The 15,975-nt window shown below is 42.8% G+C and overlaps 1 protein-coding gene across 2 annotated transcripts in view; it reads right to left on the bottom strand.

Annotated features, from left to right (window-relative positions):
* Nucleotides 1-15,975, bottom strand: part of LOC147727989 (UDP-glucuronosyltransferase 2A2-like) — a 343,124-nt gene that overhangs the window by 271,281 nt on the left and 55,868 nt on the right. Inside the window, exon 3 of one of the 2 annotated variants that reach the window (XM_086961903.1) lies at nucleotides 14,770-15,392. In XM_086961903.1, coding sequence (XP_086818029.1) covers nucleotides 14,770-15,392 — 623 coding nt within the window. Of the gene's footprint in view, nucleotides 1-14,769; nucleotides 15,574-15,975 lie in introns of those variants that run through there. The other variant, XM_086961901.1, reaches the window with a different exon arrangement.

The raw sequence follows: 15,975 nt of genomic DNA, 5'->3' as shown, positions 1-15,975 counted from the left end.
GAGTTTCTGAAGGTCTTTGCTGTTCAGATTGGTTGTACGTCCTATCTTTTCTCTGGCTGCCCCCTTCCTTTCACTAAGACGGTGGTCTAAACGTAAGGTGAGATCTATCAAGTCTTCACATGATGCTGGTTGAGGGTCCACTTGTGCGATAACATCTTTTAATTCTTCTTTTAACCCTTGATAGTATACTGCTGCTTGTTTTGAGGGTGGCCACTTGGTGTCAGCCACCTGCCTCCAAAAGGCAATTAAATAAACCACTAGATCTTTATTTCCTTGTCCTAGCTCAAGCAATCACTTGTCTGGCAAAAGAGACGCTGACCTCCTATCAAATACTTTCTCAAAATCCATTTTAAAAGCCTTCCAATCGTATATGAGGGGATCATCTCTCCGTACCGAGGGGACCGTCCACTATGCTGCTTCTGCTGCTAAATAAGAAATTAAGAATGTCACCCTGACTTGATTTAATACAAAAGAGTTAGGTTTACAGGTAAAATGTAACTTCACCTGAACCTTGCTAGGATCCCCATAAAACCTTCCTGGTAGGGCTAACAGTATAGGTGTAGGTACCTCCATTACCACGGGATTAATGTGAGTTTGGGATCCAACCCCTACCTCAAACGGATTCCGCTGCATCCTTTGTACTCTTGCCTGAAGAGCTGTGGTCTCATTTCGTGATGCAGTAACTTCTATTTGGATGGCATCAAGAGCTGCTATGACGTTCTCTAAGGTGAATTCAACAAAAGGGGGGGACACTGTTCCTGATGAGTAGTGCAGAAAGTCTCTCACTCACCCACTCTAAAGAGAAAGAAAGAATGGAAGGGAGCTGGGGATCCTAGGTCAAGGACTCACTTAAGTAGAGGGAAGAGCAAGTCTTGCCACTTGTAGCCCTCACACACCCGAAGGATGACATGCTTCATCATGGGGCACTTGCTCCTCGTCGGGCCGGTGCTTCAGTGCCCTACCGGTCCCCCAAAGGGTCACTTTATCGGAGATCTTTCAAAAACTGCTGTTGGGTGCATGTGGTTGTGTGGGGTGAGTCCTATATGGATGGTGACAAAGTGCGTTCAGGGAATTAAAACTGACTAAGGGTTGCCAGGAGAAGTACTTTTAATGTGATGGTACCCTTGTCAGAATAAAAAAACCTGTGGGTTTGAAATTACCCCTGTTGGCGCAATGTGCCCAAGTAACTGTGAGGTCGACATGTTTCACGCCTATGTGGTCATAAAGATCTGTGGCGTTCCATCAGGACCGAATAAACTAGGTGTGATGTGTTGTGCACGGTAATAGTGGTATAAGGGTAAACCCCCTATGGACGATCAGTGCAGGCCAGAAACTAAGAACCCTGTCGTTTTTGCTACAACTAAATAGTCAAAACCTCTCCTGATCGTGACCTAATAAAGAAAGGAGAAGTACTCCAAGGGCTAGAGGCGTAGGGTGCCCGCACCTTACCGGGAGTTTTGCTCGGGTGTCGGCTCATTCACACCTGACCCGTCCTGACGCCTGCCCAAAAGTCCTCTAATGTGACCATACTAACTTAACCCAACCTGGAGGACAAAATGAGTGGGCCAATTATTCTGTAATTCTTACCTTTCCTCAAGGTTGGTTTCATGCTCAAATGGGTCCACCTCTCAATAGCTTCAAGTCTAACAGATATTACATCGCAGACTATTGAAGTGATCAAGTGGGGGAAGCAAAGGTAGGGATCAGCAGGGAGGGATATCTGTAATAAACAACACAAAGTTAGTGAGATGAAAACGTCAGAGGTACTTTCTTAAGCTCACAGTAATTATCCCTTCCCTCTTCTCTATAGAACAAGAACAATACCCGCAAACAAAATAACTGTATAGATAGTCATGTATTGATGGGTTGTTTTGTTACAGTGGAACAAGTTATGTAGTGATAGGTACAACTAAATGGAATAGAAAAGGATCATAAGTATCCTGTTATATTACTAATGTTCTGATTAGCTTGTATGCTGTCTCTACATACCCCTTTCTTTGTCATGCAAGGTATCACAGGGGCGGTGTTAGCGAGTCCTTTAGCATTCCCTCACTTTTGCCCTGTTGGTAGGCATGACAAATAGCAGAAGATAAATGAAAACATAGAATCAACAAGCTATTACTCCAATAGCTTCTGTATGATATATAGTTCCAATGAAAACGATTATATATATTTCAGGTTGATATATGCAAAGTCATAAACAAAAGCCGGTACCTTTCAGGAATCTTAGAAAAGCGAAATGCCACGGTCAGACTTTAAACCACAATGGAGTTATCTTCACATCAAATGAGATTTGAAATAAAAGTATTTTTAAGATTTTTTTATTTGAAGAACAGTAGTTCAGGTACAGTACAATACGTAAGACTTAGGGTGTATCTCCATGAAACAAAAATTACTAGCCGCCTCCTCTCCTATGTCCTCTTCCTGGCTTTTTGGGGGGAGACAGGAAGTAGGAAACACAAGGGCTCCCAGTCTCCCTGGAGCCAATCACAACACTGCAATGCACTGTTGTGAAGGGTCCGAGCACCGTGACACAGTGCTCAGCCAGGGTTTGGAGGGGTGGACATGTTCTCCACGCAGGCTGTAATGCAGCCTGCATTGAGAACACAGTATGTGCGCATGCATGTTTTGGGCGGCCTGAGAGGGCTGGCCAAGCACTCATGCTCACATAGGGAGTGCAAACCATTCCTGCCCCTGCTCTAAGAGCAGCCCAGCCCAATAAAGCGCCACTACAGGAAAAACTAAAATGATAATAACCTTGGGTTATTATCATTGTATTTCTCCTTTTTCTACACTGCAAAAAGTAGTGAGGTGACGCTCCTCCGCCTTATATCGAAAATAAAAAAAAATAAGGATGAACTGTCCATAACGATAGAAAATAATTGAAGTGACCCATTAAGGACATCATGGAATCATTGCCACAAAACGAGCACTCTGATATGGTTTCCTTATCTTGATGACAGGGTTGAAAAGGAATTAATAGCCTGTCATCTATGCAGCTGCCTTCCTACAAAAACTACCCACCACACCCTGAACATGTCAGAACTCCCAAAACATACATGGGAGAGAATATTCCTTGAATTTTTTGGTTCACTTGACAATGGACATCACAATCTGACTCACAATTTCCATTTGTTGAAGATCTTTCATCTACTACTTAAGAATGAGTAATTGAAAGACTGGATGGTATCTTTGCGACATGGGGTGCACCAGCCATAGTGAAGTCTGACAATGGCCTGCCTTTCAGTTGTTGAATGTTTAAAGATTTCTTGGAGCATTTGAATGTAAAGATTCAGAAGAGCACACCTCTGTGGTTGCAGACCAGCGGACTTGTTGAGCGTTATATGGGTATGCTAAAGAAAGCAGTGCAGCATGCTACTCTTGAGAAGCTTGATTTGAAAACTATGTTGAATTCTACCTTGAGGTCTTATCGTTCAACACCCCATTCGACCACAGGTGAAAGTCCTACGACATTGATGTTCAGGAGAGCAGTGAACATCAACTTACTTCAATGAACAATCAGAGAAAGAAAGATGAAAGAGCAACTCATCAAAAGGACTTGGTTAACAAACAAAAGATGAAAGCGTATGCTGGCAAAAGACAACATGCAAAAACATCATCTTTAAGAAAGGAGATCCACAGCCCCACTACAAATAGGGAGAAGAAAATCTTATGCTCCATTTGATCACAAAAACCTTTCAAGCGGTGTCTACTAAGGGACACTTGGTGACTGCCCAGCACCTTGGAAAGTCTATTCCAGAGACTCTTCTCATTTTAGGCATTTAACAAATTATTTCACCAGATTTAACTGTTGAAGGAGAAACTGATTTTGAAACAACTGTGACTGCTGTTACCTCTACATTGGTGATGCAGGTACTGGACATTGGGGATGCCAAATCCCAGTTTCCAAGAGCAAGATCAGGCCATACAACTAAAGCGCCAAAAATATTGACTGAAGAGATTTAATTGTATATGTCTATCTATATATATTTTATAAAAAATTGTAACCAGAGGGGGAGATGTAGTGTTGGAACGGAATGCAGAGAAGGTAGGTCTAGAGTTATGAGTTTGCAGTTAAGCGCAGAGGAATTAAGAGGAGTAATTCTAAGCTCCGCGTGGGGCATAGTTATTGGTGGGTACCCAGGCTGGGGAGGACGTTATAATGAAGAAGATGTAGACTTCAAATTGGCGAAACAAAGGACAACCATTGGATTGTTTCCCACAAAGACTGAAGATGATTTGCCCTTGAGTGAAGTATTGAATTGTCCAGGAACTGAGAAAGATTAATATTATAGCTGTCCCATGCTGTCCTGTGGTAGCAAATCCTGACGTAATAACGTTCAGGTACCCTGTGAAGCTGAGTGGTTCACAGTGATTGACTTGTGTCAGGCATACTTTTCTATCCCAGTACACAAAGAGAGTCAGTTTTCTTTGCGTTCCAGTTCCAAAATAGGATTTTGGCATGGTGCTTAGTTCCATAAGTCCATAAGGGTATACAAAGAATCCTTCCATCTTCAACCAGATCTTGAAAAATAATCTGTAGACTCTGAAGCTACCGTGCAATTTTTCCTAATTCAGTACAATAATGTCTTGTTAGTGGCATTGATGTCACAAGAAGCATGCAAACAAGACACCATTGCCCTATTTGGCTGAAAATGTACATAATGTGTCTCTGAGCAAATTCCAATACTGCCAGAAAGAAGTCCTGTATCAAGGGCATCATATCAAAAACGGAGCCAGGAAGGTGTCGCAGGAGAAGATATCTGCTGTTCTGAAAATGAATCCTCTCACTATGCAGAATGTTTTTGGGAATGGTGGGGTACTTTTGCTAGTGGATACCCAGATTTTTTTTAGTGGCTAAGCCTCTATAGTTGCTGACACACAAGGATGTGTCTGATCCATACATTAGGACAACAAAAGCATGAACGCCTTCCTTAAGCTGAGAGAAAGTCTTTTTATTGCTGTCACCACCTCTAGGAATGCCAGATTATAGTCAAGAGTTAATTTTATATTGCAGTGAGACAGAAGGGTGTGCTCTCTCAGTGCTCATGCAAATGCATGGTGACTCCAGAAGACCGGTCATCTATTTTTTAGCCTTTCTTGACCCAGTAGCCGCAGGGATGCTGGCTTGTCTAAAGTGGCTGGGTGTGGCAGGTTTCAGCAGATAGAGAGCATAGTTATGTACTACTTTCTCTGAGTGATAGTTTCACATTCAGTGGAAGTGCTCCTTATGCACAAAAACACACAGCACTTAACTAGCAGTTGCTTTACTAGATATGAGCAAATCATACTGGCAGCAGACAATATTATATTAAAACAGTGATCTTGCCTAAATCCTGCTACATCGTTGTCATTACTTGAATCTGAAATTAATGTGGAGGAGGACGAGCATGACTGCCTCGATGTGATTGAATAGTGCACCAAGTCAAGACCTGATATTAAAGACAAACTCATTGCAAAGCTTGATTATATATTCTTATGGATGGCTCATGCTTGAAAGATGATGGGGAAAATGTGAGATCTGCATATGCTGTTTGCTCAGTAGAAGGTGTAGGTGAGGCCTCCTGGTTGTGTGATGTAACATCTGCCCAAGTGACTGAACTGGGCACTATTAGTAGAGCATGCTGTGATCCAGACGAATTGAAAGTTACCATTTACACTGATAGTCAATATGGCTTCGGGCAGTTGTGAGCACAGGGGAATTTATGACATCTTCTAGATTTCCCATCAGGAATGGGAGTTATGTGAGAAAGCTGCCCAAGGCCTTGCAATGCCTCTTGGTGTAGTGGTTGTGAAGAGCACAGCTCACAGGAGTGGAAAAAATATGTAACTGCTGGAAATTGGTATGCTGCTGAAATTGCCCAAGACTGTGCTCATGGGTCCAGTGCCTTCAATGGAGATTATTCAAATAAATCTGAAAGCATGAATGCCTTGAACCTACTGTTAACTGTTGCTGATATGTTGGGGGAGGTCAAGATGCTGCAGTAAGAAGCACCAGATAGTGAGCAGCAGGGATGGCTCAGAGCAGGTTGTGTGAAGAATGAGTAAGATTATAAGATTTGGGTTTCTGCAGAAGGAAGACCTATATTGCCAGACATTCTATTCTCACCTATGGTCAGACATTGAAATTGTCCCACACACATAGGGAGGTACGCTATTGTGCTGTTGTTCAAGCAGAATACTTTAACCTCCAGTTTTAGGGTGATGGCCGAGAACCTATATCACTGGTGTGTGACATGTCAGCAGTTAAACGTGGGAAGAACACCAGCCACACAGAGTCATGTAGAGAGATCAGTAGGTCCCTTCAACCGCATGTAGCTAGACCTTATTTAAATGCCTTTGTGTGATGGCCTGCAATATGTTTTAGTTGTGGTGTGCATTTTATTCCAACTGGGTAAAAGTGTACCAGACTAAGAGGAATGACAATCTCACTGTAGCCTAGCTACTGCTGCGTGAGTTCATTCCCAGGTTCAAATTCCCGTTTCCCTTGAGTCAGACTGTGGAACTCATTTCAATAATGAGGTCATGAGAATGCCAGGCATAGTCCAGAATGTTAATGACATGCTGAAATCTCACTGTGCGAAGGTGTATGCGTCTACATTACTTAATTGGCTAGATGCTCTGCCTCCAGTGTTGAGGAGAACTCCATGTACCCCTGATAGATGGACAGGATTGTTGCAGCATAAGATACTCCTGCCTGCTACTGTGCTTGTGAACATTTTAGATGATAGGTTTCTCAACTACTGCAAAGGACTGGCTGATGTGGTGCATTTGATCACGCACCAGGTTGAAGCTGTAACTTCTGTCTCTAAGACCATTGTCATGAGCTCAGTCCTGGAGACTGGTGCTGGTGGGTGAAGAAGCATGTCAGATCCTGGTCACCAACACAGCTTTCAAATGTGGTGGAATGCCTAACTGGGTGCATGGATTCTACACTCAGAAAGTGACAAAGTGGTGACGTCAACCACTAATTTGCAGAATCGAATGTCTGATCACCCCAAAGGAGCAGAAGGGGTAGAAGAGTGCACCGATGTGTCATAAAGTCTACAAGAGTTTCAAAGCCAAGAAGTGTCTCAAAGTCAAATTGAGGAGATTGTCGAACCTGTGGTGAATGAGTCAATAGCACCCACAGCAAATCAACCTAGTGAAGCACTGGTTGAGGGTTCTATTCTAGGAGAAGGACTGAATCTGTGCAAAGCATTACTCAAACTTCCACAGAGCAGACAAAGCCAAGAAAAAAAAGTGAGAGTGAAGATGAGCAGCCAGTAGTCAGGATATCAAAGAGAACTAAAGTGTTTAGTCAAAGATACTCAGGTCCTGAGTGGACATACTTTGCTGACAGGAAACTTGATCCAAACATTTTGGAACCAGGAGATCAGTGGACAGTGTATGCAGGACCATCATGAATAGGACTAGCACAGTGAAGGTTGTTACATGTTGATTCTTTTGAACACAATAATTAAAAGTGAGCTACATCTATGAATGAGCTTACTGATTACAAATAAACTGTACCGATAAACTGAACTTTATTGAACACTGAAGATTCCCTAGTGTCAACACTCCTGCGGAGGAGTAGGATTTTTAGAAGAAGATAAAGTATGGTTAGGGATGACTCCCAAAAACAACTGTGCATAAAATATTTTGTTTGAAACAATACATGTTTGCAACTTTACAGAAGTAGAAAACAACAAGTGGAAATAATTGTTTTGCTTCCAACTATTCTTCCTTTAAGGTCTGAGAGTAGAGAAACAATGATGATCCTTTCAAGAACCAATGTAGCCTAATTGCAGCTGTAGTGCTCATGGTTATTATAATTTTTATGAGTACATTACTAATAGGTTTGAGTTCCTCTGTGGACACTAGGCCTATCAAGCCTAACCCCTCTCCCACTCCTACCGTTTCTCACCCTATGGAGAAGCATGCATTTGATTATAGGATTTTGCATAGGGATGCTTCAGGGGGAGAATTTTCATCAAATGTCTTTTTCAAATTGCTACATGAATATACTAACCTAATGCAGTCGAATGGCTGCTATGGTTGCACTCACTTAACTGTGTCTCTGGAGGAAGGTAGGACCTACCATCACATTCCCCTCACATTTGCCACTTCTTGTAGTATAACCCTTAGTTTCTTGTATCATTAAGATCATTTTGAATACTATTTCCCTTCAGTTATGATTTGTCCTGTCAGAAATGCCTATGAAAAATCATTTGAATCTGCATGCCAATGCCAAAGAAATGGACACTCTGCATTTATTTGTATCCTGGAGAAACGTGACATTTCCCCTGCCCATAGACAACACCTTTCTTGTTTGTTAAGTCAAATCAAGAAAACATTTATTGATGATCTGAACTTTGCGTTTTTGTACAGTGGGCAGCAAGGAGTCAACAATGCACTTTATGTTATTTTGCACAAAACGCACCTATTCACATAGATTTCCGTTTGCGAGGTTCTAAATGCAAACTTTTGTGATTTGCTATTAGGAAATCGCAAACAGCTATGCACAGCAGTGTGTTTTACACTGTTAGTGATTTCCAGTGGAGTCGCAATTGACCTACCTCATTAAATATTCATGAGGTAGGTTGCAATATGCAACCCATTGGAAATCGCTAAAAACACAGGGATGATGACCTGCTGGGACAGCAGACCACCATGTCTGGTTGCCTTTAAGTAATCCAACATTTTTCTTATAAATGCAGCACGTTGTCTTTAAAGGAAAATTGGATGCATTTCAAAAATAAATATGAACTTTTCAGTTCCATTTTTTTTAAGAGCAGGCAGGTGTCCGTGGGACCCCTGCCTGCTCTTAAAAAACGTTTTTGAATTTGCGACCGCATTTTGGTTGCAAAACATTCTTACATACCACACGCAGCAAGTCGCTATTAGTAAGGGATGCTTAAATACACCCTTTCCTTCGCAAAATAGGGTTTCTACGTGGGAAATATTTACAGTCCGATTTGGCCCATTTGAAAGCTCAAAAAGCTACGTACAAGTGGCCCACGGTGGCTTATCCCACTGTTAAAAGAATTCTCAATCTCATCTTGCAATTGAAGCACTAGCACTTTGCGTTAGATCAGATCTGCGAACCATTCACAAGCCTGTGTCCAGTTACATTGAGCAAACATGGCTTATCACAAGAAGGGCACAAAGACCCCTTACTACGGCTGATAATTAACCACAGCTTTACTCAACCAGGACTGCTTTTAACATGTTTTACTTGATGTATTTTGTATAATTGAAAATTTAATTTTTTGTAATGTTATTTTTAGTATTTTATGGTATAAATATGCTACTAAAGCGATGATGATGATACTAGCGATGATCGGAAGGATAGCAGAGCAGTAATTGAGGAAAGGACAGAGATGGGATGAGTAATTGGGAAAGATGAGTGGGGCAAGGAAGTGGACAATCACGGAAACGTGGGAACACAATCCAAGCGGAGTTTAGACTGGAAACAGAAAGAGAAGCTATGTTTCACTAGAAGATCGGCAAATATTCCTAATTTCCAAAGAAATGGGCGGAATGGGTGTCTTCACACATTTGTAGTTCTGGGTTACACAGATCAGATATTGGCAGGAAATTAACCTATCATTACAAGAGTTTATTATACGGTTCAGCGCAAATGCTTACTTTCAACTCTCTGCTAATTGAGTGGGAAAGTTGGTGCTTAGCTTTAGTAGTTCCCAAAATCTATCACATTGATAGTTTGGACAGTAAAGCAGCTGGATTTCCGGGAAGAGCAGGTGTAGCAGTAGTGCTTCACTAATAGTAGGAGATATGTCTGGCACTACCTTCTGTAGGGGTTGATTTGAATGACTTAAAGATTAGAAAGCTTTCTACATTGGTTGAAAAACTTGCAGCCAGCACGGCTGGAGTTTTGATACAGAATTGGTAGCCATTAGGGTTCTGGTTCTCCAGAACAGACTTAATTTGGCTATTTTGCTTGCAAAAGCGGGTGAAGTCTATAAAAAGCTGAAGGTGCAGCAGTGCTCTACCTTTATTCCACACAAGAGCGAAGAAATCAGAAATTATGCCAATAATATTACTGGAGTATCGACAGACTTGCAAGAACTTGAAGCAACGGGTACCTGGGGGCAATCAGAAAAGGATTCTCTGCTGTGAGTAGCTGCTTGAGTGGTATTGGTGGTTGACTTTTGGGCATTATATTACCCCTTCGCTGCGGCGGCTATTCCGCCGCAGCGCTAAGGGGCGGGGGCGGTCGCGCGGCGGTCCCGTGCTTGTGACGGAACCGCTCCGCCACGGCTCGCGGGTGAGCTGTGCTTGTGACGGAACGGTTCCGTCACGAACCCGCCCGCCCATTAATTAGTCAGCGCAGGCGCGGAATTCGCACCGCGCAGGCGCGGCGAGCGGGCCGTGACGGAACCGTTCCGTCACAAGCACAGCTCACCCGTGGCTTATGACGGAGCGGTTCCGTCACAAGCATGCAACGGGTTAAGGCCCATATTGATTGTGTGATTTGCTTATGCACTTTGATGAAGGGATTTAGAAGTCAACCACATAGTGAAAGGGTATGAAGGAAAAGAGCGAAGAATTGGAGTTGGAGAATGAATAATAGAGGATTTATAATAAATTGGGAGAAATGGAGAACTTCAAGCGTAAGCAGCAATGTGGACCATAGCTCTAGAATGGTCATTGGATGTTAGACTGTCATGTGTGTTGGTTATTCTAGCCATCAGAGGGGGAATTGGAGCAGCTGAAATGTAGTGCTCCATAATCATTACTAATTATACGTTAATCTGTGGGTTAATATACTACGTCATAAGTTAACGTGTGGCAGTATATCCACATAAAGAAGCCACATTTGTCATATTCATAGTGTAATTATTAGCTTGTGCTGTATGAGAGTTAATTAAATGTCTTTCTAACACAGACCTATGGGTACCTCAGCAATCTAAGTTTTACATTGTAACTCTAATCTTAATTTCAAAATGCTTTCACGTTTCTTTCCTCTCATAGCAGGTGCCTTATAATCTGGGGTATGAGGAGAATAGCTCATTCTTTGTTCTAGCAATTTTAACCTAGAAATTATTTGGATACTTGTTATGACCTATTAGATGTGTTACAATGGGAAAGAGCCTTCTGTACCAGGCGGACCAGATTATTGCTATCTCCATAGTCACACACCTGTGTGAGCCTATGATTGGTGTTGGATACATATGGAGTCTACCTGCTCCCAGAACATGGCAAATTCTTATTGGCTCCGAGGTTGGGGAGTCAGGGGGAAGATGTTGCAAGGAGAGTTAAATGTCTCTTAATTGTGTTGCTCAAGAATAGTTTAGCGGATCCTGGCCTAACTTTGTTGAGAGAAGGTCTTTCCCTAACTTAACCCGCTAACCGCGGCATAAATTCTGCCGCGGTGCTGGTGATTTCTTGCGCGGGCGGGGCCGCGTCAGCCAACAGACATGTGCAGCACTACAGAGGTAGTGCTTGCGACGGCCGTTGGCAGACAGCAGCAGCAAACGGGTTAATTTCCAGTGTGTTTGAACACGGTTGTTGTGCTCATCTCAAAATTTAAAAAAAAGACAAACGCCACCATGTGGTGAACTGTCACTAGAGCCGGTGCTGGCAATTAAGTGCTGAGCACTGGAAACCACCTGCAAAAATTAAGCACTGAGTGCAGCATAGCAAGAAGGCCTGTGGCGCTGCTTTATGGCAAAAACCCATACACGGGGCCCACAGTGTAAAAGCAGTGTTTTCTACCAGCAGCAGATAGGTACCACTGGTAAAGATGTCATTCAGCCCTGAAAGCAACTGAGGTAATGTCCTTTTAACCAGGGGTGTGAAAATGATGTGGCTGTAGCTCACGGAATTGTCTGTTTTACCTATATTTGTGCCCTGACATAGTTTTTGCTCCCAACTGACAATATTTCTTTGTAAGTGCTAGTTGCCCTGAAATTGGATGTGCTGTTTCCTCGTGTCTTAACTTTTAAACAGTTTTCATTGCGACTTTGAACATGATAGATGTTGGGTATATTTTTTCTTGAAATAACTTACAAGTGTCATTGAGTTTCCAATTGTAACGTGAAAGCACATATGCAGAAAACTCCATAACCATGGATAGTAATCATAGTATTAATTGTAGAAAGTCCAAAAAGAAGAAATTTGCAACTTCGCACGCTTGTATTTTTGACCCATTCTCAGCCACTGGTTCCTGCTACACTAGTCCAGGACATAAACTGATGTGTGCTGGTTTACACCAATGGGTACACTTTTTCTGGTTGTTCGTGGCATGGTACTAGCAGAGAATTCAGCTGTGACACACATTCACAGAACATGCTGAACAAATTTACTATGCGTCTTGTGGAGAAGTGTTGTGTGGCGTGTTGCGGTATTTAAGTTCTGAGGTTTGGGGGTCTTGCCTCCCATTGCCCATTGAGTAATGGACACCAGCTAATTTTTACTTATATATGTGAAAACTGTTTTTAAAAAACACAATTTAAAAAATAAATGCTTACTTTGTTATAAACAAGCATTGGCAGAGCCAAAAGCTGTCGCATTTTTGACCCATTGACTTTTGCCACAGCATTGGAAAAAAGCTTTTGTGCAGCATTGGCAAAAATGAAAAAAAGCAAAGACAAGAAAAGAACAAAAAGGTGTGCTATAATGAACGCTCACGAGTCAATACACTCCTGGCAGCTTTGTCGTTACACGCTCCGGGCAGGCAGAGAGAGGGGTAGGTCAAACGCTAACTTCCACATCGGACTCATTTACACCGCAGTACTTATGCATTCCTCTGCCCTGACCTAAGGTACTAGAAGTCCTTTTCATTTGGGTTGGAATGGGAGATCGGAATAGGGTGGTTACTTGTAGGTACTATTGACCTTTTTATCACCTCTAGAGATCCTTAGACAAAACCCAAGTTTTAACTTACATACCCACCCCGAATAAGGGTAGGGAACTTGATTTCATTGGTCCTGAAGAAATGCCATGGATCCCTCCTAGACCTCGAAGGCAGGAAACATGTCGACCTCACCTTATAAGCACTATATACTAGATTGTCACTCTTCGTAATACTGCCTCGACAATCTACACTTATCTGTTTTGAATCCTACCAAAGGGACCCCTGATTAAATACATCTCTGGGTATCTCCTATGTAGTATTAGACCACCTCTTTCTCACTATATTGACTATTGAATCCCCACACACTGCATGCATCATTACGGCTGAAACAAAAGATCTCTGCCAAAAAGCCCTCTTGCGGGGCCTGTGGGGCATTGCAGTGCAGCCCCTACAAGGAGGAAAGCCCGATAGTGAAGCATGACACCCACAAGTGTGTGTGAGGGCAATACCTTTCAATAAGGAAGAACCCCTCACTCTATCCACTCCAACCTTACTCCCTCTGTAAAGGAACAGTCACCTCCTCTTGTTACACACATTATGACATACGCTCCTACCTACAGTATAAGGAGGGCACCATTTTATTTATGTTTATATTTAAAGGTCCAAGAGATTGAACACTGCTTGGTGCAGTAAATAGGAATAAACTAAGTTTTACTTGCAAGAAAGCCCTTTTTGAAAGCAGAAGGACCCAGTAGCAAATAGGAGCTGTCAGACCGCCATTAAAATCTGAAATAAAATAGTTAATTTTAAGAACCAAGAGGGGGCAGAGAGCAACAGAGGAGTGGGTGTGGGATGCTAGTGGTGGAGAAGCAATCGGGAGTGTGCAGTCATACAAAAAACAGTATGGGGTAGGAGGAAGGACAGGAATGGGTTGAGAGACAATATGTAGTGCATGGGATGATGATAGGTGAAGCAGCACGAAAGAGAGAGAGCAAGTGAGGAGAGGAAGGAGCAGCACAGAGTTCACAAGATGGGTATTTAGGGGGGAAGAAGCACATGAGAGAGGGCGAAAAAAACACATGCAGTCCTGGGAAGTGCTTAAAGAAAAGAATGTGAGCAGTTGAAGGTTACAGCCATCTGATCAAAATGATAGTTGGCAAGGTATGCTCCAGGAGAGAGAGAAAACACAAGAAGAAGGAAAGTAATTGAATATGATATTCATTTGAGAGTGACAGTAAAGCCAACCATTGGTAAGCAATGAGCAGCCTCTCAGCCTACTGAAGTTTTTTTGGTATGGTCCACAAGATGTCTTCCTCACACAGACAGCTAAAAGACATTAACAAAATTCACTGATAAGTATATGAAAAGTCCAAATTATTATTTTGACACATCTTCGGTACTGATCAGTCACCTCAGTTAAATGCAGTTTACAATTACACCATTTGGCACAACTGAAAAGTGTACATGTGCTGGTTTGTGCTTGCCACCACAATTCTGCATCAAAAAGTGAAACATTGGCTAAATGCTATGAAAAAGCAAAACAAGCCACTACTCAAGTGAGCAGAACTGAAGAAGAAGAGTGCCGAAAAAAGAACCAAAATGGCTGGCTAGTCTTCACAATTTCACAACCATAACCACAACCTTTCTCTTTATAACCTGGATCTCCTTACTTCGGGTTTTTAAGTTTCTTGTGATGAGCAGCTAGTCTCTCACAGGCATTGCGGTGCTTTATGAACATGTCCTGATACCATTCCTCGAGCATTCAAAGAAATGTTTTTACTCAACAGATTTTTGGGACAGGCTGGTGGAACGGATTACTCTGCCTAAGGGGCATGGTCAGAGGTAGAGTCACAGTTGTGGACTGAAGCTATTGTTTGTTGTTTGTAGCAGGCCCCATGACACCCTTACACTACTTCACATGCTAAATTAATAACACCCCCTCCCCCATCAATCGCTATCTTCCTCACCTGTAACCTGAGTGTAGTAGTCACTCATGTCTCCATACACGAGCCAGTGGTAGATCACATCCTGTGAGAGGGTAAACAACACATTTTTCACCCGTTGCATGAAGGACATCTGGTCAGTGAAGCTTATCATTGTAGCAGGGACGTAGGACGGAGGCGCTGGGATCTGCCCACAAAGCCGCTCCACTGTGCTTGCCACGGAGAACCTAAAGGTGTAGACGAAAGGGATTCCTAGCAGCTCGGCTACCAGCTCCCCACAAGGGACTAGTGGATCCGAAAGAAGAACATCAAAGCCCGCGTCTCGTAGCTTGGCGATCCGTGCTCTGTCCAAGACCACAGAATCGCAGGCTTGCCTTTCCATGGCCGTCATGTTGGCTATGGATGCTTTAAACCTCAGGACGGTCTCCCAGTAGGACAGGTCAGGCAAGTCATAAACCCAGAACTTGAGCAAGTCTTCAAGAGCAGCCTCCACCATGTCCTTGGTAAACGGGACTGGGTACCACTCAAGGTTGAAAGGCGATGGTTTGTCGGATTCAATGAGTAACTGAGCTGGATTCACCAAGACAGTCACGTGGTGGCCTCGGACAACAAGTTCTTCCAGGATGAACTTTATATTAAGCCAGTGACTGGCATCGGTAGGCCAGACTAACACCTTCCCACAGAAGCCCTGCCCGAGGCACCAGACATGGATGAAAAGGAATACGGAAATCCATCCCCGAGACATGTTGCAAGTAGGTGCACCTGCTGCCTCTCACAGCTGAGGACTTGAAATAATGAGTGAACCCAAGGCACGTTGGGCTACAATATGAAAGTAACTCATATCAGAGTACAGCTGACATATTCTATTAGTGATTAACTTGAACTCACATGGTGAAGAAACACGTGCAAAGTCCTCTCAGAATTTTCTGTGATTTACTGGGACGCTGCAACCATTGGAAATGTTTTGACACCAAAGGCGCACATTCTTTCATCCTACGACTTTGAAACAAAAAATAGAAATATTCATTCGTCAAAAATAAGTGTGTAGATGTATTTAATGTCAGTGCCGACACAGATCCCAACGCCCTTCTCATCTGGCTTTCATAATCACTATTTCAAATATTATATTACCTAGGGCCCACTTTTCCACCGCATTTTTGAGTCTCGAAGTCTGTGATTCACAAAATCGCAGCCCTGGCAAAATCACAAAATGCGAGGTTCGATGTATCA

This window comes from Lissotriton vulgaris, chromosome 3_1 (assembly GCF_964263255.1).
Source record: "Lissotriton vulgaris chromosome 3_1, aLisVul1.2, whole genome shotgun sequence".
NCBI lineage: Eukaryota > Metazoa > Chordata > Amphibia > Caudata > Salamandridae > Lissotriton > Lissotriton vulgaris.
The sequence above is the reverse complement of the archived record's forward strand: the minus strand, read 5'-3'. Positions and strand labels throughout refer to the sequence as shown.